The sequence below is a fragment of the Melospiza georgiana genome, chromosome Z (assembly GCF_028018845.1).
Source record: "Melospiza georgiana isolate bMelGeo1 chromosome Z, bMelGeo1.pri, whole genome shotgun sequence".
Lineage (NCBI taxonomy): Eukaryota > Metazoa > Chordata > Aves > Passeriformes > Passerellidae > Melospiza > Melospiza georgiana.
This window is the reverse complement of record NC_080465.1, coordinates 14,349,691-14,373,281: the sequence shown is the minus strand read 5'-3', so window position 1 is coordinate 14,373,281 and position 23,591 is coordinate 14,349,691. Positions and strand designations below refer to the sequence as shown.

The 23,591-nt window shown below is 38.5% G+C and overlaps 1 protein-coding gene across 1 annotated transcript; it reads left to right on the top strand.

Annotated features, from left to right (window-relative positions):
- Nucleotides 1–44: 44 nt before the first annotated feature.
- SMC2 (structural maintenance of chromosomes 2) lies at nucleotides 45–22,021 on the top strand. Its single transcript, XM_058043977.1, has 25 exons — nucleotides 45–112; nucleotides 727–975; nucleotides 1,834–1,983; nucleotides 2,919–3,041; nucleotides 3,954–3,992; nucleotides 4,173–4,283; nucleotides 4,476–4,520; nucleotides 5,008–5,241; nucleotides 5,885–6,034; nucleotides 6,688–6,921; nucleotides 7,763–7,922; nucleotides 10,360–10,477; nucleotides 11,116–11,254; nucleotides 11,491–11,610; nucleotides 11,923–12,127; nucleotides 12,662–12,797; nucleotides 13,787–13,911; nucleotides 14,702–14,895; nucleotides 15,197–15,340; nucleotides 15,584–15,778; nucleotides 16,349–16,549; nucleotides 17,346–17,462; nucleotides 18,744–18,904; nucleotides 20,086–20,233; nucleotides 21,659–22,021. Exons 2-25 carry the CDS (start codon nucleotides 808–810, stop codon nucleotides 21,806–21,808), a joined length of 3,567 nt encoding a protein of 1,188 aa, XP_057899960.1. The 5' UTR covers nucleotides 45–112; nucleotides 727–807; the 3' UTR covers nucleotides 21,809–22,021.
- Nucleotides 22,022–23,591: the final 1,570 nt, after the last annotated feature.

Here is a 23,591-nt window from a genome sequence, read left to right as displayed (position 1 = left end):
AGTGAGAGCGGCTCAGTCGCGGGCGAGGGAGTGAGGCACTGGCGCCGGAGAGCGGCTCTGGACAGGGGCGAGTGAGTGAGGCACTGGCGTCAGGGAGCGGCTCTGGACAAGGGTAAGCGAGTGAGGCACCGGGACCAGGGAGGGAAACAGGGCTGTCCGCGGACGATTTGGCATCAGAGCCGGCAGGGAGGGCTTGCTGGGGCAGGGTCACTGGCGGGGACAGCGCGATGAAGGCGGCAGGGTTGTGGAAGGGGCTCTGATGGGTCCTTGTTCGCGGTGCCTCAGAGCCGAGGCTGCCGCTTCCCCGGTGCTTTCAGAAATTTTTAAAACAAGTAATTAGCGTTTTTCACACTGGGATTTACCTCTCGCGGGCAGTGTGGCTGAGCAGGTACAGCAATTCTGCAAGAGGGAAGGGGAGGCTTTGCCGTGTTCTGGAACGTCCGGGGCTTTCCTTCTTTGCTTGCGGCCAGCTTTGCGGCAAACCGTGGTGTTGCCGCCAGTCTGCGCCCAAGTGTCGCGATATACTTAGTGTAAAGTCAAGACCCTTAGAAATGCTGGAGTACCGCTGGGACACCGCCTGGATCTGTGGTCTGCTTGGACTTTTTCGTTTAAAAATTCATGATATTTTTGTTGTAAAAGTCATGCATTCTTTCCATTTTCTCGGATCTAGTTGTTTGTTTGGCGGTATGATTCATTTTTCTTTATTCTTGTTTCTTTATTCTGAAGTATATAGGATTACAATCCGGATACCTTTCTCAGTGCTTCTCAGAAGAATACTTTGCCTGATCCCTTAGGAACATTGAGAAGATGTACATTAAGTCAATTGTTCTCGAAGGTTTTAAATCCTATGCTCAGAGGACAGAAATTAATGGCTTTGACCCGTTATTCAATGCCATTACTGGCTTGAATGGTAGTGGCAAATCCAATATCTTGGACTCCATCTGTTTCGTGCTGGGAATCAGCAATCTGTCACAGGTAAAGAGATGGCACATTTAAGAAAGAAAAGTCTTTCTTCTATTAGCAACTTTTCATGTTACTCTAGTGAGTAACCTCCCATGGAAGATCTGAAGTGGTGCTTCTTTTAAAGAAATAGTTTCGTTATTTCAATTTTTCATTGCATAAATCTGAGTGTCTGTCATTGTTGCTCAATCTTACATTAAGGTTGAATTACAACTTTATCCAGATACCAAAGTTACACAAACTATGTGGCTTAAAACAATAGACTAAAACTAACCACTTCAGAGCTAACAACTTCAAGGCAAAAGTCCTTTTTGCATCTAAAGGCACTAATTTACTCACTTGTAATAAATGTTTTCAGTTCTGGATTGGGTCTTGAAATCTGGCTACCTGGTTTATAAAAAAAAAATTAAAAGTGGTTTCCATGCAATGCCTGCTCTTTAAGAGATAATATATCTGCTTTATTTTCATAAAAAAGTGTGTACTTTGGCATCAATTTTAATCTCTGTCTGAAGGTGATTTTTCAATTTGCCTTCCTTCCCATCCCTACCTTCCACCAGTTGCAGACAAAGCCAGCAGGCCTCCAAGGAACACTTTCTGAATCATTTCCCTGCAAACTGCATTATGAAAAATAAAGGCTTGTTAAATAAAGCTCATGCAGAAACAGTTTATCTGGATAGGTAAAACTAGACTGGCACACACTGGTTGTGGTTTTACCATGATAGCACCTTGCAGATCCCATGTATCAGTTCACATGAACTCATAAATGTGCAGCTATATCTTTGGATTTTAGGATAATTTCTCCAAAACCTACAGTTGTACAATTAAAATGTAAATTTTTTTCCAAAAAGTGTTTTATCTGTTCCCTGGATTTAGGTGCGAGCTGCCAGCTTGCAAGATCTAGTTTATAAGAATGGGCAAGCTGGAATTACAAAGGCAACCGTGTCTATTAACTTTGATAATTCAAACAAAAGTCAAAGTCCACTGGGATTTGAAGCTAATGATGAGATCACTGTGACTAGGCAGGTGAGTCTTTAATATCTGTATTTTTTTCATAACCTATTTATATTTTTACCATGTTCATGAGTGGTCAAGGAAAAATAGGGTGATTTTTAAAGTCCCTAAGTTTCTACAGTAGAGACAAGGCTTGTGTGTTGCTTGTAGTGTAGTTAGTTACACAAACGGTAAGAGTAGATCCAGTGTGCTAACTAGAAGTGTTCATAAAGCAAGTTAAATTTTTCTATCTTGTGGTTTTTTTCTGCTGTCATATCTTTCCTCTTGAAATCTGGACTCTGTGTTAAATTTGGTCTCCACGAACAAAGGAACCTTTATTGTTCTAGTGAAGATGTTGGGGTTTCGGTTTTTGATTATTTTTTTGGTCGTTCGGGTTTTTTTAAAGCAGAGCTTTTGGAAAGTTTCTTGACAACATTGTCTTCAATTATTAATATTTCTTATAATTTAAATATTTTAAACATCAAACAAGTTCTGTTTTGATGTTTATTTTCTTATATAGCGCAAGAATTCTATTATCATGATAGTGCAAGGATTCCATATCACCAGAGTTTCATACCTCCTTGATGTTTCTCACAGGCAGCTCCTCTAAGCACTGACTGTTCCTGGTCCTTGCAGTAGTCATCTGACTCCAGATCCCACCAATCCACTCTTTTATAACACTTGTTCTTATTTGCTACAGGTGTGGCCTGTTAAGATCAGGCCTGCTCCTAATCTTTAGTAATTGGTCCAGCTGCAGCTTGCTGGGGGATAAGATTACATTCTATACCACCTTCATTTTCCCATACTATATCCCCCTACAGATACTGTATCCCCCTACAGATATTCTGCATAGTTTGCACATATTTATGCAAAGATATAACAGGTGTGATTTCCTGAGATTTTTTTTCTTTCTTACAGTTTATGTTCTCACAACACTAAGCAGTTTTTTTTTTGTCTTTGTCCTCTAGGTTGTTGTTGGAGGTAGAAGTAAGTATCTTATCAATGGTGTGAATGCTACCAACAGTCGTGTGCAGGATCTCTTCTGTTCTGTTGGACTCAATGTCAATAATCCTCACTTCCTCATTATGCAGGTATTGTGTGCATCTCTATAAAATCCAGAAAGAGTGGGACTTGCAGTAAATTTAAGACGGGAGATAATGGGAAAACACTTAATTCCTAGTTAGAGTGGCATCTTATGAAGATAAAATGAAGATAAAATGAATGTTAAGTTGTTAATATTTCTAGTACAGCATAGTTTGACCCTAAAACACATCTTTTAGCACAAGACCTCATGTGGCCCTAATGTTAGCAAAACTTTTCCAATATATGTTTCCATTTTATTTTCTATTTTTTTTCTCCTTAACACATAGGTATTGCTTTCATAAATATTATAAAATGGCAGATTTTATTTGCTATTATTTGTGCTCCATATTAGACAGTATCTTGAAAGAAGTTGAGATATGTACCTTCTTAAGTCACAGTTATCAAAAGAAGACTGACAAATGGGCTAGGCAAATTCCTGAAATATTTGCAAGGAATAATAAAACAGAGCAGGATTTATTGTTTCAAATATAACTATCCCAAGTGGATGGCAAAGGTGGGAACAGTTTTGTACATACTTTTTTTTCTCCCTGTTATGTATGAGCTACATCATCCATAAAGCTGGTTCATGGGTAGGAGCTTATTCAACATCAGCAACCAAGTAAGACTGTAGAAAAAATATTTGCATTACTCCTTTAAGATGTAATCAGGACTGTGGAGGATTAACCTAACATGTAATGTAAGGGCCATTTTAGGTATATTACCTGAAAGAGTGACTTATTTGAACTTTGAAGAGCAAAAGAATTGAGTAAACTAGATTATTGTTGTAGCAAAAAAAATTTTAAAGTACTTGAACTTATAATACAATGTATAAAAGTGAGTGGGGGATTGGGGTTTTGGTTTTTCTTTTTACTACTTCATGGTACACAACCACTGATCTTGTTTTATCTTTCTGTCACCAGGGACAAATTACCAAAGTTCTAAATATGAAGCCACCAGAGGTAGGAGAGTTGTGGGAGTGTTTTTGTCTGAAGTTTTACTGAACTGATTTGAATGATAAGAGTCTATGTTGGGAGAGGGACAACAAAAATAAAGGTTGGAGGGAGATGAGATGTTCAGCTTAATTGAACCAATCTAACATAAAAAGAAACATCACGGTTTTTTGTATTGTTTTCTTTTAGATTTTAGCTATGCTTGAAGAAGCAGCTGGAACTAGGATGTATGAGTCCAAGAAAATATCTGTACAGAAAACCATAGAGAAGAAGGAATCCAAACTAAATAACATTGAAATGGTATTACATGTTGTAAAGTAGACTTTCATTCATGTTTGTTAAAGATAACTGAACAAGTAGTTCAATGTTGACTTTGTACAATGTTCTAGAAAATTTCATTTCTGCACCTGGAACTAGATATCCATGCCTAGGCATGTTTAAATTTTGGAGTTCAGTAAAATCAAAATATAAATCTTCTGTTGTATGTTTCAGGCCCTAAATGAGGAGATCAGACCAACTTTACAGAAACTGAAAGAGGTATGGAAAAATTAGAAGGGTGGTAAGGTAGGTCCTTCAAGTACTGAAAAAATACTTTCACAACTACCCTGAACCAATAAGTTTTTTTGGCTAAAACAATAGCATGTTTTCAAGTGCTGCCAAGTCTTGTAAGGGAAAGAATTTTGTCATATTTCCAAATACAGAGAATGTGACATTTTAGACTTCCAGGAAATCCTACAGAGAAATGTAGGGAGAAGGAAGAAAACAAGAGAACTAGATAAAAATAGATTTTAAAGTGTTTTAGTTTTTAAAAAACTAAGTCAAGTGTTATTTCTGGTATGCAGTCAATTAGATGAATGTTGTTTTAGCTCAGAATAACATGAAGAATCTATCTTCTTACTTACAAATACTGATGTTTAGTGGTGCTTAAAAGATTTCTATAGTACTCTTATGTAACTCTGGTTTTCCATCAAAATTTACAGCTTTTTTTTTTTCTCTCCTTTTTTTTTTTTTTTTGTCTATTCAGGAACGAGCATTGTATCTAGAATACCAAAAATTAGTGCGAGAAATAGAGCATTTAAGCCATTTTTGTGTAGCTTATCAGTTTGTTCTGGCTGAAGAAACAAAGGCATCCTCCAGTGATATGTTAAAGGAAATGCAGTCTAATATAGAGAAATTTCAGGAATCAAGGGCTGAAATTGAACAGAAGGTAAAACAACTTAATGAAGACATAGCGGTGATGGAAAAGGAAAAGGATAAGGTAATGAAAACAGAGTTGTGCTCCTCTGAATGCCTGAGAAGCAGGGAGAAATACAAAGAATTTTAAGATACTGGAATTATTTTTATAGATAATATAGTGTTGAATTTTTATCTTCTTCTGGTGTGTTGCTTAGGTTATTTGGTTTTACCTAGAAGACATCCATTTAAATGGGGTTTTTTTTTGTCTGAAATGCAAATGAAAAATAACTGAAAGGTAAAAAACTGTTTGACTTCATGTTTTTACTCTGTGCATTCAACAGTAAGTTTTGCCAGAGGCTTTTTTCTCCCTTTTTGTTGATGTCTCAAAAGAAAAGTGAGCAAGGTTTTGTTTGACAGTAATCAGTATTGATTTCGATTTTGGGGGCAGTAAATTTAATGAGATGCAGGATGGCACATAGAGTCTTTGGATGTCTAAATCTGTACAGGGACAGTGTCCCGTTTTATGGAGGGATGTGGGTCTTCAACAGTACCTTCTAGTTAGATTGGATTTCAGAGGTGAGAGATGATCTGACCTGTTTGTCTTGGAGACTTCTGCCTGCTTGGTCAGATTTCCTTCTACATAAAGCTCTGAACAGAAGATGAAGTACTACAATACTGCATTGGTTTCACAGGCTAAATTAAATTTCCTTTGTTACTGGTTGTAGGAAGCTGGTGGTAAACTCCATGAACTAGAAGCTGCTCTTTCAGCACATCAAAGAGTTAATACGAAAGTACGAAGCGCTCTTGATCTCCAGAAGCAAAACTTAAAAGGTGAAGAGGTTAAGTACAAGGAATTGGTAACACGTATGCAGAAGGTGAGATATTTATATATAATTTTCTTTACGTACTAAATTCAGATTGTGGAAACAGCTGTTTTTTCTTTCCTGTTATGGTATGAAGAATCCTGTGATTGACAAGAATTGCACTAAGAAAGTAGAGACAAATGTTAACGGCTTAGTTTAATTTATTCAGCATAGGTAGTAGGTTCCCTATAGAAAAATACATGATGCAAATACAAATAAAGTGCAACTCCTCATGGTTCCAAATTTTCTCTTAAGCTCAGCAGTGGTGTCTGTAGCTTCAAACGATTATGCTCTCTGGACATATGTTACTCTTAAAATTAAATGAGGAATTTCTGCCTTGCATAATTTTGACAATTAATGTTTTTTTATGCAGGAGGATGATTTTTTGGATATTGGGAAGAGCAAGATAATTCTCCTAGTTCTTGGGGAGTTGTTACCCCTTCCTGTATTTAATCTTTCTGTAAATACTTAGAATACTCATGGGATGAGTAACACATTGGGAAACACGCAAAGACATATCACAAGATTATAAAATCTGACAAGGGGTCATTGAAATGTAGTTGATTAAACTACTTGTTGCTCCTCACCTAAACCACATGAATTTCAAGGTAATAGACTCAGGTCTCTGTCTCTTTTTTTCTTTTTTTCCCTTTGTTTTGCTGAAGGATTCTAAAGCATTAGTATCAAAGGAGAAAGAAGTAAAGAATCTAGAGAAAGAGCTAAATGTTTTACTGGAAGAAAGTGAAAAAGATGCACATGCTTTAGCTGCAGCACAACAGCATTTTAATGCTGTATCTGCTGGCCTGTCCAGCAATAAGGATGGTGAAGAAGCTACTCTTTCAGGACAGATGATGATCTGCAAAAATGAAATTAGCCAAGCACTAACAGAGGCTAAACAGGTAAGAAAAAAAAACACTCCCTGTCTCAGGCCTGCCTCCATGCTTTTGAAAATTGCCTGAAAACCAATTGACACATGTTTGAAAGATCAATGAAAAGAGGTACAGAATATCTATGCAAGATATTTTACATTTTTGCATATGCATTAAACTAACTTTTTGATAACATAAATATCTTTGCACAGGAAAATGCTGTAGCATTGCTGTGAGGAAGTACTAGAAACTGGCATTTGCGATACAAAGTAGGATTCACTGTACTCAAATGATCAATAGTATTGAATAGGAAAAAATTAGGGCTGTTGTCCATGATACACAGTCAAAGAGATTTCAACAGTTAAACTTAATAGAATCAAAATAAAGATGCCTGTGATTGTGAAATGGAGGGTTTAGAAGAAACTATTTTCTCCTTAGTTAAATTGTATGCTCATCACATGACTGAAAGAACCAATGCCTGTTTTGTCTTAAGATAGAAGACCTCTGCTGGGGTAGTTCTGACTACCCCAGTGGAGTTTAAATTTCCAAAGTTCACTTTCCTTGTCTCACTTAGGGAGAAATTCTGCTCTGTAGAGTAATATGGACAGCTATGTCCTATCTTAAATTACTTTGTTTCTTCTCAGAGTTATTAATGTTCTAATATGTTACCACAGTTAAATACAAGATCTGTGGGTTTGTGTCCAAATAACCTGTGCCATTATTTTCAAAAGCCAGGGCTGGCTTTGGCGTATCTGCAACCAGTGCAAAACTTTATAAATTACATGGACAGTTTGATAGTGCAAATGTTATAAATTTGTGTCTGCAAGATTGTCTTTGAAGATCTGGTTCCACTTTTGCTTATTCCTTATAGGCTCAAATGAAATTGAGTTATGCACAAAAAGAATTAAAGGCAAAAGAAGCTGAAGTTAAAAAGATGGATGAAGGCTACAAGAAAGACCGAAATGCATTGGAAGCTGTCGAAAAAATGAAAATAACCCTAGAGAAGCAAATAAAGGAGCTGAACTATTCAGGTCTGGGCAGACTTCTGATGCATAATTTTGGGTCAATCTGCAAGGAAGTATAGAATTGTCATGAGTTGATCCTGACTCGATGCCAAGTATTTGCCAAAGGTGTTCTATCACACCCCTTCTCAAGTAGACAGAGGAGACAATATACTGCAAAAGCTCAATGGCTGAGATAAGGAGATGCCAAGTATTTGCCAAAGGTGTTCTATCACACCCCTTCTCAAGTAGACAGAGGAGACAATATACTGCAAAAGCTCAATGGCTGAGATAAGGAGATGCCAAGTATTTGCCAAAGGTGTTCTATCACACCCCTTCTCAAGTAGACAGAGGAGACAATATACTGCAAAAGCTCAATGGTTGAGATAAGGACAGGGAGGGATCACTTGACAATTACTGTCATGGGCAAAATAGACTTGACTTGGGGAAATCAATTTAACTTAATTTCTCAGGCTCTATTTAATTTCTGATTTTCTGTACCTCCTCTTCATGAGTGATGCAGGGGGATAGGGAATGGGAGCTGCAGTCGCTTCCTCACACGTTGTCTCTGCCACTCCTTCCTACTCAGGGTCAGGACTCACACCCTTCCCCTGCTCCACCATGGGGTTTCTCACAAGGGAGGCAGTCCTCCTTGAACTTCTCCAGTGTGAATCCTTCCCAAGGCCTGCAGTTCTTCACAAACTGCTCCAGAAAGGGTCCACAAGGGTTCTTGGATGAGGGGAGAGACGAGAATGTTGATTCCATGTTCAGAAGGCTTGATTTATTATTTTATGATATATATATATATTACATTATAACTAACTAAAAAGAATAGAAGGAAAGGTTTCTTCAGAAGGCTAGCTAAGAATAGAATAGAAAAGAATGAATAACAAAGGTCTATGGCTTGGACAGAGAGTCTAAGCTATCTGGTCTGTGGTGGCCATTAATTGTGAACATTCAAGATGGCCCAATCAGAGACACACCTGATGCATTCCACAGCAGCAGATAACCATTGTTTACATCTTGTTTCTGAGGCCTCAGCTTCTCAGAAGGGAAAAAATCTTAAAAGGATTTTCACAAAAGATGTCTGCGACAGTCCCTCTCATGAGGTGCAGTCCTTCAGGAACAGGCTACTCCGGTGTGGGTGCCCTGCGGGGGTCACACATCCTGCCAGCAAACCTGCTCCAGCATGGGCTCATCTGTCCATGGGTCTGCAGGTTCTGACAGGACCCTGCTCCAGTGTGGGTTTCCACAGGCTACAGATGGACATCTGCTATGCTGTGGACTTCCATGGTCCATGTTGCTGTCTCAGCATGGTTTGCACCACAGGCTGCAGGAGGATCTCTCTTCCAGTTCTTGGAGCACCTCCTCCCTGTCCCTCACTGGCCTTGATGCCTGCAGGACTGTTCCTCTCACATATTGTCACTCCTCTTTCCAGCCACTGCAGATAGGTTTGGTCTTTTTTTCCCCTTCTATAATATGTTATCCCAGAGGCTTCACTACCATCAGTGATGGTCTTGGCCTTGGCCAATGGTAGCTCTGTCTTGGAGCTGGCTGGAGGATGCAGAAACAAATAAAACAAATAATTTATGCCCTGCTTCCCATCAGGTATTAGGAGGCAGTGTTCAGCCACTTCCTGTGAAGTAGGACCTCAGTCAGCTGTTTTGGAAGAAAAAGGCCTTAATAATGGATGCTTCCTTCCATCATCCTTTCTCTTAGCTTTTACTGATGAGAATACCTTCATAACAGTATGGAATATCTGTTGGACCCCATATCCTGTCTATGTCCCCTCCCAACCTGTTGCCCCCTCACAACCTACTGGCTTTTGGAAGAGGGACTGGAAGGACAGCCTTGGTGTCAATATTCTTAGCAGTAGCCAAAACTGCGTTGCATCTATGCTTTCTCAGTAGAAACACAAAGAACAACACTCTGGGGGCTGCTGTTGGGCATCTCACCCAGCCCCAGTGCAGGAGGGGAATGAAAAATCAAGTACACTGCTTTCATGCAAAAATTCCTCTGGTGTAAGCTCTGCAAACTCTTAAACTTTCACTGAGAGCAGCTTAAAATAATTTGATTATATCAACTTTGGGCTGACCATTTTGAAGTTTGATGGCACAATTGAATTCCAGCTAAAATTTAGATGGTTGGAAAGAGACCAACACCCCTATTGCTTCCTAGGTTTCTGTACCTAAAACACTTCTTAGCATTTGTTTCTTATGCCAGGTAACATTTGTTTCAGACACTACTGTTAGCTGATATTCCAGATCAACCTTTACAGAAGAGCATTACTCTTTCTTTGCATGTTTGGTGTCATGATGGTATTAATTTATTTAGTCTGAAAATTTACAAAGAATTTTAAAAAGTCCTCTCTATGTATATGTAGATAAGCAGTGTAGGATACTAATTTTTAAGCTAATACATTTCTCTGCTCTGGATATATATCTACTGCTTGTGTTCAACTCTGAAGAAGAAAAAGGAGAAGCCCTCCTAGCAAAAAAGAAGGCATTGATTTCTGATATCGGCCGGCTAAGAGAACTGAGTGAAAATTTAATGGCAAAATTTCCTCATCTACAGTTTACTTACAAGTAAGATCTCAGTGTGATCCTGAAAGACACTTGAAAGGACTTTTTACTACATAATTCTATCAATGTCTTAGCTCTTGCTGTCTTTTTCTTGCTGCCACTGAATAATGACTGTCTTACCCATGCTGAAAACTGAAGGGGAAAATGAGGGGGAAAGTCAGGAAATGTTATAATCTTATCTAAGTCACTAGAATTTAAAACTTTTGTCTGATGGTATTTTGGTAGCAAAGGTCTAAACTGGGAAATAATTGTTTTCTGCCTGTGGACACAAGTAGATTTGCTCTTGGGAGGTCAACTCCAGTCAAATATGTGTATCCCCAGGTTAAATTTTTTGTGTAATGGGCTGAACATACTCCTATAGCTGTGGTAATAACAGAGCCCATTGGAAAAATCCATTGAAAAAATATGGAAATAAATCAGGAATTCCATTCTTTTAATGGCTGTGTAACTGACTCTTTATGCCAAATCTCTTCATGTGGAGTATTTAATTAAACTATTTTTTTCATGGGGTTCTTTTTCTGATAGAATTTAGAATTGCTTATGGGAAAACCCATTATCATGGGGTTTAAATATAAAATTTTGAAGGATGTGTGAGAGAAAAACAAACATGATTCATAGTCATAATTTATATTTATTTTAAGACATCCAGAAAAAAATTGGAATCCAAACTATGTGAAAGGCCTTGTTGTGTCTCTTTTCACTGTGAAAGATCTATCCAATGCCAAAGCCCTGGAAGCGGTGGCTGGAGGGAAACTCTATAACATTATTGTGGACACAGAAGTAAGTTTATTTCATTAGTACACAACTCTAAATTTTGAGATGTGGTCGTACGATTTGGGGTTAGCAAGCATGTGCCTGAATGCTTGAGGGGTTAAAACACCTACATGTTTTAATTGGCTCAAGAAAGTCATGCACAGTTGGTGCCAACAATGTGTTCTTCTTGCAATGCCCTATTGTCTTACTTTACAAAATGACTTGTGTACTCAGGTATGCTTTGTAACTATTTTTCATTTGAGGTTACTGGCAAAAAGATTTTAGAGAGGGGTGAACTAAAGCATCGATACACCATCATTCCCTTAAACAAAATTTCAGCCAGGTGTACTCAAGAAGCCATAGTCAAGTTGGCCCAAACCTTGGTATGTAAATAAATACACTCTTTACACTGTATTGCTTCTGTCCCATTTAAATTTTATTTCTGTACTAAAAACTTAAGATTCTTAATGGTTATTATAATAAGAATTTGTACAGAGTTTGAGGATATATTGATTTTGTTTTTCTTTGTATCCTTTCAATTTTGTGAGGTTTAAATGGTTATTAATTATTCCGCTTGTGACTGAAATAGTTTCAAAATGTGATGATACTTTTGGAAGAGTTATTATCAACAAAAAACAAACCAAATTTGAAACGTATTATAACTTGAAGCATACTAATTGCATTTTGATTTCTAGGCTGGGCATCGTAACTTGCATTTAGCCCTTTCTCTAATTGGATATGAATTTGAACTGCAGAAAGCAATGGAATATGTCTTTGGAACAACACTGGTCTGTAATAACATGGATAATGCTAAGAAAGTGACTTTTGACAAAAGGATAATGACAAGAAGTGTTACTCTTGATGGAGATGTGTTTGATCCCCAAGGAACTCTGCAAGGAGGCAATTGATGGTTCTATTAATATAATACTAATAATATTGTGTGTCTGTTGATATGTTTACTGCTTTTGCATAGTTTTTCTAAAAATTAACAGTAACCTTTATGTTTAGATACATACTGGGAATAATATATTTGAGCTAAAGTTGTCTTGAGTTGAAATATTAATTAGTTTAAGAAAAAATTAATGACAAACTTCACATAAAGTAATTTAGATTTTAAATACTTAAATCTTATTAGACAGTATAATCCTCTTGGAAGCAAAAGTGCTTTTTTGAAGTAATTCATCATTGGTTTGCAATAATTTCATAAATTATGGAAAGTTAGCTGTTTGCATAAGTCACGCATGTGTAGTATTCGAAGTCTGCAGAGACTCTCTTCAGCGAACTCCAGCTTTAGCCTAGCTGCTTTCTCTGTTTCTCAGCTAAAATAAATCATTAACTTGCCTCATTATTAATGTTTAGAATTTGCAATTACCAGTGGTGAATCCACTGGTTTAATTCCAATCAGTCTGGCTTTTTAATTTTTTCATTGAACAGGTGCATCCTCACGAGCTGCACCAATATTGTCTAAACTTCAAGAAGTGAAAGATGTTGAACTAGAACTCAAGAAAAAGGAATCTGAACTTGAAGCTGTAGAGAATGAGTTGGCAAGCTTGAAGAAGGTTGCTGAAAGGTAAGGTTTGCACTGTACAATGTGTATAATTTCTCTTAATGTGACCGAGTAAATTTAATGTAACGAGTTGTTTTGGGAGGCCATAGGCCTTTTGAGAATGTAATATGCAGAAAGTAATTCTTTTCTTCCCTCTCCTCCCAATATAATTAGTAAGTTCAGTAATCAAAAAGCAAATTCAGTTTTTAAATAACACATGCCAAACCCCTTTGTTTTGGATAACACAGGGGGAAAAAAGGATACACATTGGTATTTGAAATTGGTTTAATTTTCATGAAGTCCACTGAAGAATGGATCTGTTACAGACATATTTTAACACCTGTACAGAATTCCAATTTGTAGTCAGTCTTATTTTTCTCACAAGGAAATAAAAAGATGTTAAAAAGGATTATCTGAGTGATACTGCTGTAAGCATTTAAATTAAATATTATTAAGTATATTTGATTTTCATCTACTCAGTTACTGAATACTACATTAAAAGATGGAACAGAAAAATATATTTAGTCAGTTCTGCAAAAATGCCACAAGGAGGTAGTGTTGCATAACATGCTACCTTCCAGCTGGATTTATTTTTTCAAATTGTTTTGAGCTGCAGTAGACTTCCAGAAATATTGCTAAGAGGAGGAAGGAACTTTTGCTTCTAGATATCCTTTCTACAGTTCTTCACCCTAACATCTGTCATGCTGCCAGTTGGAAAAAGGTGATGTCTGAATTGTTGCCAAAATCCCGTGAGTTGCATTAGTTTTAATAGGTTAGATCAGGGCTAAACAGCAGGAGCTACATATATAATAACTTACATGCGTATAAACTTCACAATTATTATTAAAGCAATTATATTGGATTTTCATTCATTTAAGCTTATTTGCCCCACTGTCATCACTGTATCTCACATGAGAAATGGAATACAGATATTCATCTACTTACTTCAGCTTTGAAAGTGAGATGCTGGGTAGCCTTCCATATAGCAGTGTGTGTCACTACTGTCTCCAAAGGTATCAGCAGCTGAAGCAGCAATGGGAGATGAAGTCTGAGGAAGCAGAGCTGCTGCACAAGAAGCTTTGTCAAAGTGCTTACCACAAACAAGAGGAAGAGCTGATTGCCCTGAAGAAAACCATTGGTGACAAATGTGTTCTTACTCTTTTACCTGAAAACTAATTACTGAGAATGAGATGGATATCAGGCTGTTTGAGTAACACATCCTTTATTTAAGAAGTACTTTTCACTTTAAAAATACTAGCTTTATATTTTTGAACATGTAACAAACACAGAATCATAGTATACTTGCATAGAGGTGATTCACTTAAAGGTGGCCATCTCTTATAGTAAAGGTTATACTCTTATTGAATGTTTTTTATATACTTTGTAATAAAGGAAAATACATCTTTGCAGGGAAGTTCAAAAATGGATTTAACCCCATATTTGAGTAATCTTTGCTTTTTTCAAGCCATCTGTACCTAAGGTTAGTAATGTAGTTTGCATAACAAGAAAGCATAGGAAAGAAATAGTGTTTTGTATAGATAAGGAGAGATAAAATGCAGCAGCAAGTAAAAAATCTAAAAAATAGACAGAAGTGATACATATTTAGATGTAGTATTCCAGGGATGAGATGGTATCTTGTTAGGTAGCTGTACTTTTTGATCCTGCAATTTGACATTCTTCCCTCTGTCAAGAAAAATGGTCCTCTTTTCATAATGGCTGTTTGGTCCCCTACCAATAACTGATAGCAACAGCACACTGTCTTAGAGTATTCATTGAAATATCTGATTATTCGGACTTTAGAAACTAGTGAGTGCTCAACCACTTTTTTTCTGTTGGGGGCAAAGAGAGATTTATTTCAGTTGGTGTTTAGGATGTAAATTTGAAGACAAGAACAGTGCTCAATCTCAGTACTCTACTTTTTGATTCAGCTTCTTGTGAAGAGACATTAAACAAAACTGAAGACAGCAAAAAGAAGGCAGAAAAAAAATACAAGGAATTAGAGAATAAACTTAAAAATGCAGAAGCAGAGCGTCTAAAAGAGCGAAAAAATGCAGAGCAGAATCTAGATAATGCCAAGAAAAAGGCAGACACTTCAAGCAAAAAAATAAAAGACATGCAGCAGGTAAAATTTCACTTCTGTTGGCAGTTCTCTCCGTGTTAAAAGTGCAAAAATCAGAAAGTTTGATTCTCGTGAGGTTTTAATACTCTCAGTTTTGGGACTTACTATACTGTGTAGTCACTGACTGAGCTTTTTTGTATTTTTCTTTCTTCATTTTGTGGGATTACACCCTTGCTCAAGAATGGGTGCTGTTAGTCTTCTACAGCATTTACTACATCAAACTGAATCTTAACTCTTTCCATCCAGCTGAATCTTAATTCTTTGCATTTAAGTATAACTAATAAATTAGAAAACATCTCTCTAGGAAGTCAAAGCTTTAGTTCTGGAACTTGAAGAGCTGAAACAAGAGCAGGCCTCCTATAAACAACAGATAACAGCTGCAGAGGAAGCAATCAAATCCTACCAGAATCAAGTTGATGCTCTGGTGGCTGAAGTGGCTAAAACAGAGGTAAAAGTGAAATACTGTGTTTCATTATCCATTTTGATGTTACTCTGTGTGATCCTCTGAACCTCACATTATAATGTGTATTTTTTTCTGCAGATTTGCTTACTATTCTCAATCAACCTAGGTAGTTATTTTTTTGCTTCTTTCACATGTGAATTTTTTTTCTCCTTGCTGTATCAGTTCTAATGAGGCTTTCATGCCAGCTTTAAAAGAGGCCAATAAATGTCTGCTGATTTGCTTTTCCAGGAATCTGTAGAGAGAGCACAGAAGGAGCTTGCCAAGCAAAAGGAAGTAATTGCATTACATGATAATGCAATTAAAGACAAATCTGCAGAGATGGTAAAATACAGAGAACAAAATAATGAATTACAGCTTAAGATTAAAGAATTAGAACACAGCATCACCAAATGTCAACAAGAAGCTGCTGATGCTGCTGCCAAGGTATTGCAGAATTGTCTTTTTCTTCACATCTTGTGACAAAGAATGGTAATTCCCTTGCCACATACAAAGGAAATTGCCTTTTTCCTTTAAGCGCTGTCATATTTGCAGCTCAATGTAAAATTTTTATCTGAGGAAGAGGGAGTGGAAATTGTACATTGTAAAAGACCTGATCTGTATGTAGTAACAAAGTATAGATCACGGTGAGAAAGTGATCAGTAAGAACATTCTGACTGTCTGGACAAATTAGATAACTAATTAAAGAAGGTAGTTCCATGATGCAGTGACATTGGTAGAGTTCAGATATACAGAAAAGTGTTTCAAGTAAGTAAGATGTACATGAAAGCAATAGCCTTAAATCTTTAAATCCCTTGTTTGTCCACAATGAAGAAAATCACACAAAGCATTGTAAAGAAATGTACCTGTGCTGCACTAGGGTAGAAGAATTAATTTCCATCAATTTCAGAATATAGGTGGGGTGGTTTCTTTTTTTTTTGCTTTTGTTTGTTTAAATTTTTATTTCACATTTGAGAAGGGTGAGGAAAAAGCTTCAACATAACTTTTTGTTTAAAGGTGGCCAAAATGCTGAAAGAATACAAGTGGATAACTTCAGACAAGCCGCTCTTTGGCCAGCCGAACACAGCCTATGATTTCAAAAGTTGCAACCCTAAAGAAGCAACTCAGAAGCTGCAGAAATTGCAGGAGCGTAAAGAGAAGTTGGAAAAGAATGTGAACACAAAAGCTATGAACATGCTTTCTGATGCAGAGGAAAGGGTAAACGTTCTCTGTTCTAATCTATAAAAATTGGGCAGGCTGATCATATGGTGTATATACAAGATATACAGATATATATAATGTAGCTATATGTTTTCATGTGCTCTTTTTCTCAATATACCAAAAACTAAACTAAACTTTTTCCTGATTTTTTTCATACTAATCTTACATCTTTGAACAACTCATTGGCACACCAGGTTTTTAGGTTACTCATAATCTTGACCTTGTATGATAAAAAATACTCTTTTATTCCTTCCTACCCCAGATCACCCTAAATTGAAACATCAGCAAGCTTTGTGGCATCCATTAGATTATTTGAGAACTATATAATGAATTAAAAATTGCAGACCAAAAATATGTTCATCTTCAAGCATGACAGCTTGACAGTGTAGCAAGATTGTCTTGAATTAATCTGCATCTTCAGGCTATTCCAGGATTGTCTGGAAACTGCCCACTGATTTTATCCTTCAACTTTTCTAATACTTTTCCTCCTGTCAGCCTTGAGAACTAACCTTTCCTCCACGGAAAAGCAAATGAAACATGATTAACTTGGAAGTGCAACTTTCAGAGCAATGTCCTTCCCCACTGCTGATTGTTGAAAATTCTGATTCTTTAATTTGCAAATAATCCCAAATCTTACATCCCCTACACAGCTAAATTAATGCACTGGATTTCAATCTTGTGGTTAATGACTATTTTATAGCTACACAATGATACTGTGAAGCTGTAAGAGTAGCACAAACTGCATTTGAGCACAAGGGTCATTGAAATCAGTCTTTTCTTCTCCTTGCACCAGTACAATGACTTAATAAGGAAAAAAAGAATTGTAGAGAATGACAAGATGAAAATTCTTGCAACTATTGAGGAGCTTGACCGGAAGAAAAAACAAGCTTTAGATATTGCTTGGAAAAAGGTATGACACTTGAAATTTATCTTCATGTTTTAGTAGAGGATCAGATTTATCTTAGATTACTATTTTGCATATTTCCTTGGGAAAAAAAAAGGTCTGTTTTTAGAACTAATATCCCTGACCAATATTTAAAAATAACCACTTTATTTCTCCCGTTTATTCCCACTTTTAAGAATAAGATACGAATTCTCTGAGAATTGTAATGGTCCAGTTAGAGCTGCAAAACTACTTTCTCATTCCCTTTTAGTGTCCACAAACATTTCACGAAGGTTAGGGCATATTGAAATATAGCTGGGGGTTTTTTGGGGTGTTTTTTTTTCTTTCCTTATACCAGTATTTTACCAGAGTAAAAATTTTCTGTTGTTACATTGCCCTCTACAGTGCAGGCCTGTGGACCTGGGGTACTGCTCCTGTTACTGTCAGGATACATAATATTGGGGTAGAGCAATATCTGATTTATGTTTCTGTTACCTAGGCACTCTGCCTTTTTACCAGGTCTCTCATATAATGAATTATAAGAAAAGTATAAAATTATGCCTTTCTAGATGGAAATCTTTTGACACTTTCTTTTCTGTTGTACCAACAGAACTTGTTTTTTGGCCTTTGAGAAAATTGGTTTCAACCAAGATTAAATTGCACATAGATGATGTATTGGTTTAATTATTAATTATCCTCCCTGTACTTAGGATATCACTGACAAAATGGTACCTTTTCATTGTAAAAATGATGTTTGGCAGAAATTAGTGAGTTGTAATGCAAAAGCATCACGCATAGTGGAATTAGTGTGTTTTCAGATAATCCCTAAACCTAGGAAATTTTAATCTGCATTTACAAAGTTGCATCCCATCCCATACCTGGACATTGCTTAAGTAAACCTGGGAAGAAAAAGAGTGGGGAGAATGGCACCATGTATCTCTTACATGGTGCTTGTACTTTTAGTAGTCCATTAACTGGGAGAAATTGCAATTTGCCAATTAATAAATCTGAGTTAGGGCATAACCATTTCCCTGGCTGATAGCATAAAGAAGCCTTCCAATACATCTTTCATTGGATTCTCATAAAATGCTTAGTATGAGGTGTCACATATCCTTTGGTGTTGCTTCTCTCTTCAGTACAAAAAAAGTAAAAGCTAATGTTTTCTCACTGTCCTGTATGTGACATGGGAAGTCACTGTGTTGAACTGGGAAAGATGTCTCGAGTGTCCTGCTGCTCACCACTAAGGTTTTCACTCTTTGTGCTCTGATCCAAAGCACACTTATACATTTTTTGTGGTCTGACTTCTAGGTGAATGAAGACTTTGGTTCCATATTCTCAACACTCCTACCTGGAGCCAAAGCTATGCTATCAGCCTCTAAAAATGGCAGTCGCTTTGTTGGTATGGAGTTCAGAGTTGCCTTAGGAAACACCTGGAAGGAAAACTTAACAGAACTTAGTGGAGGACAAAGGTTGGTGAATTAATTTGTTTTCCATTGTCATTGTGTATGTAATTGATATGTCTAAGTAATTAAAGTTCTGAAAAGCAAAAACTTAATCTTTTCCTTGTCAAATGGGCTCAATATTGGAAGCACTATCAATGCATTCTGACTTAGAACAATGCTTTACTTAGTATAAGATAACAAACAAGATTTTACTCCTGTCACACAGAAGTGGCAAAAAACCCAATTGAATGGTGAGAAAACCACATTAAACTCTAGGTAATACTGATGTAATGTTGAATTAAATGAGCCTCTCCTTGAGCTGTAACCACAAAAATCTTTATAGGCAAGTGTTTCCCTGGCATAAAGGTAGTGTCATGGCAACAGTTTTCTTCTCCAGTGTGTAAGGCCACTGTGTAGGGCAGGGGCTTCTTTGCAAGTTCTAAGGAAAAAAGATCTTTACAAACTGAAAAGCATAAACGGAATTTGGGAAGAGGTGAGACAGGGATACAGAACTTTCTAAGGACAGAATACTTGAAGAACCAGGTGTGGAAAAACACAATTGCAAAACTCAGAACTGGAAATCAAACAACAGCATAATTTTAAATATCATCACTCAACTAATGTGATCTTCTAATAAGAAGAAGTAATATTTGCTGTTTCTGAGAGAAGACTTCATGTTTTGAAATAAGGAAACTATCATTCCATCTCTTCAGAACCATAGCAGTAATGTGCTTTTGAGGGACTATTTCAGAATCATACAATCATTTAGGCTGGACAAACTGTCTTAAGATCATCAAGTTCAACCATTAACTTAACTGCCAGGTCCACCATTTAAACCATCTCATTAAACCCCACATCTACATGTCTTATAAATCTCTCCATGAGTGCTGACTTCTGTGGGCAACCCATTCAAATGCTTGATAACCATTTCAGTGAAGAAATTTTTCCTGATATCATTTCCTATTGGCCTGTCTCGTTACCTGGGAGAAGAGGCCAACCCCCATCTGGTCACACTCTGCTTTCTGTAGATAGCAATAAGGTCCCTCCTGGGCCCCCTTCTCTCCAGGCTGAACAACACACCAGTACCTGCTCCTCATCAGACTTGTGATCCAGACCCTTTGCCACCTTCATTGCCTTTCAGGTAGTGTTGTCAAAAGCCAGAGCCCTTCAAACAAGACTAAATCCTAATTTTCTTGTCTCCATCCTAGATCGTTGGTGGCCTTATCCTTGATATTAGCCATGCTCCTCTTCAGACCTGCCCCAGTTTACATCTTGGATGAAGTGGATGCAGCCCTTGATCTCTCCCATACCCAGAATATTGGGCAGATGCTTCAAACTCATTTCAGACACTCCCAGGTATGATCTTGAAATTATTGTGGTAATAGAACGGTCTGGGTTGAAAGGGGCCTTAAAGATCACCTAAGTAATCCTCTCCAATGGGCAGGGACACCTTCCACTGTAAGATTCCATGCCTGGCTGGGCATTTTGGGTCCAATCCGGCTAGCTGTGGACCCCAGCCCACAGGATCCTACATGGACAAAAGGCAAAAGATGAGAAGAGCTCTTCTCCACGTGGGGACAAATGTCCTCAGTTTATTGACTGGATAGGGGACACCAGACCAGGGGACACCCCCTGTCCCCCCACCCCCACCACGGAAAAGAGGCCATCCCCTTCTCAAGGAGGGATTGAGCAGAGGGGAAGGGGGGCGGAGGAAGAGGAGCACTGCCAATGGGATACAAGTGAGGAGGGCATGGGGAGGGAGACCAGGGGAGAGAACACCACCAGGGGGTACTGGGGAGGGGTGTGTGAGGGAAAAAACATGTGATAGGAGAATTCCATGAGAAGGGAAGAACATGCCTTCTATTTTATGTTATGTGATATAACATGAACTATTCAGTGCAATATAAAGACTACTCAGTGCAAATCTCCAATCGCCCAGTGCAAAACAGCAACTAAAACTATTCGGTGCAATACAACATTCCACCAGACCAGACTGCTCAGAGTTCCATCCATTATTTCCAAAGGCAGTTTGGCACTGAGGACTCTGAGCTGTTTACCTCTTTTATTCTACAGATGTATGTTATATTTCTGAGTTGTTTCAGCTGGAAAGCTAGACTGACATGGCAAGTGGTGAAACTTAAATGTTGCTGCTGGACTGGTTAAAATGGAGCAGTAGGGAAGAGTGTCTGTGATATGCTCAATTTCAAGCATGACAACATCCTGAATTCTTTTTTCCTGGAGATTTTTAACTTGAGGTTAAAGATATTTCATGTTGACCCTCTTAAAATAAGTGAGGCACTACTTATTATTTCCTTATGGAAATGATCTCTGTATCCCTGTGACCTGTACCCCATCAAATAGAGTACCTGTCTCTATTTGATGCAAGGACTTAACCATTCCAAAATATGAGTGAGGAGGGGAACCAGTATTGCAAAATTATTTGAGTAATATCTTTTGACTAGGTAAGATCCTACATTCTTTCATAATTGGTGGCACAGTTATTCCCATGTTTACTCCCACCACGAACAGGCATCCTGCATTGTGGACTGTATCCCAGGCCAGGTGCTGAGATATGGACAGAAGTGTCATTAGCTGCAGAAAAAGTGGCTTTACATTGACCTGTGTCAACATTCTGTTGGGCCTTGGTTAGTTTTAGAATATTTTTTAAAGATTATTACTGACGTGTTAGCCAAACGAAAGAAAGGAGTCCTTTCTTTGGAAACCTTTTCTAGTGTTGTTGGGATAGCAACATTAATTTTAAGTGTTTCTGGTTTGTTTTAGTTTATTGTGGTGTCCTTGAAGGACGGAATGTTCAACAATGCAAATGTCCTCTACAAGACCAGGTTTGTGGATGGTGTATCCAATATTGCAAGATACAGTCAGACACAAAACAAAAAAAAGGATCTGCCTGCAAAAACAGGCAAAAAATAGAACATTGGTGAGCTGGGAAGAATTGGTCTTCTACATGCAGTAGAAATCAAATAAGTGTTCCCTGTTGCTTCCTAATGTTCATTTTTATAATTTTATGTTTTTATATCTGGATTTATTAAGAACTGAAACCCATAGGAAATAGTCTGTAACAACCTGTAATTTTTAAGTTGTTAAGTTTTATTATATTAAAAATATAATTTTTATGGTGTGCTGTAATTCCTTTAATTTCTCTGTAATATTTACACATAAATGTATATAAGTAGTAGCTTTGTAAACTTAAAGCCTTCAGATGAGGAAAAGCTGATTCAGCTACCAGAGTTCTAGTCAGAAGACCTATTGCAAAGTGTAGTAACAGTCTTCCTCACCTGATGCTGCTGAGTCAGGGATGGACGAAATGACTCTGTGGTTCAGAAGGCAAAAAAGGGAGATCCTTTATTAAGAGGTATTTATTAGAGGTTTTATAACCAGGATTGCCCAGGTCTCAGAGTAAAACCCTTTCACACTATGAGTAGCACACTCTGAAGGTATATAGCTATAAACAACATGAACAGAAAGAGAGATCATAATTGTTTTTGTTCTTCCTCTCTACGTTTCCCAGGCCTGAAGCCTGGGAGAATTCTCTTCAACTGAACTGAGAATCTCAATTCCCTCTTTTCATTTAAAGAGGGAAGCTGGTGTTTGTAGTCCTCTGCAGGACCCCCTGCAGGAAGGAGAACAAACACAGCTCAAGAGTCAATCAAAACTTCTAATCAGACATTGGGTCAGATTGGTCGAAGAGATCTCTAACTTGTATTATAAATTCCAAGAAATCAGTTACCAACTCTAGTATAGTAACAAACCATTGTCAGTCTGCCAAAGGACTGGCAGGCTGACTTGTCAAAACCCATTTCTCAGTGTGAGCAGATGCCCATATGGCAGAAAACAAGGTATTAATAAACATGCACATACCCAAATCAGCCAGACTTGGCAAAATGCCACGTGTTGCACGTGTTGGGTTTTTTTCGGGGGGGAGGAGGGGAGTTGTGGGTGGTGTATTTGGTTTTTTTCCCAGAAAGGCCAGGGGCTTTTCCCAGCAGCAACAGCGGGTTTTGTGACCGCGGGCTGGGGCGGGGAACCCGGTCCCGGTGGGCGGACCAAGGGCCCCAAACGCGGCCCGTGGGTGGGGGGGGGGGTCTTTGTTTCCACAGCCCGCCCCCAGCAGGCGGCGAGGAGCGGCCGAACGCCTCCTCCTCCCACTCTCTCCTTCCCATCTGCCGACTGGTCCATGCAGATGGAAGGAGAGGTTTTTCCGGTAACATAACATTTCACCCTGAAGTTGGCGTTCTTGGCACGTCTGCCCAGGACAACCGGGTCATCCGCGCTCCCTCCTGCGCCTCCTTGCCCCCGATACAAGTGATTGTTGCCCAGTTCCCCGATTCCCGGCCCACCCCCATCCCCCGGGACAGGAGACCCGCGGCAGCATTCCTGGACACCGTTTCTCCCGCCCCGCAGACGGGAGCCTGGGGGGCCGAGGTGCCCCGAGCCCCGGGGGCAGCCCCACAGGGCGAGGGCATCTCCTCTCCAACAGGGAGCTGATCCCAGAAAAGCACTGGGTTTCAGAGTTCGCAGTGTTTACGCACCGGCAGAGAGGAGGTGCGCGGCGCCTCCGCTGCAGAGCACGCCAGCGTCTCCCTGTCCTCGCCTCAGGAGAGCACGGCTCGGGACCGCCCAAGGAAGGGGAAAGGGACACTGGGCTGAAGGAGGCTGGGCTGGTTGCAGGCTCCGATGCAGGCGGCGGAGCGGA

What these genes read in the sequence shown, in the direction of transcription:
- SMC2 (XM_058043977.1), top strand. Translation starts at nt 808, where the DNA reads ATGTACATTAAGTCAATTGTTCTCGAAGGTTTTAAATCCTATGCTCAG. An exon ending in TAAATATGAAGCCACCAGAG is followed by an intron (nt 3,993 to 4,172) that starts GTAGGAGAGTTG and finishes GTTTTCTTTTAG; the next exon opens with ATTTTAGCTATGCTTGAAGA. An exon ending in CCAAGGAACTCTGCAAGGAG is followed by an intron (nt 12,128 to 12,661) that starts GCAATTGATGGT and finishes TTCATTGAACAG; the next exon opens with GTGCATCCTCACGAGCTGCA.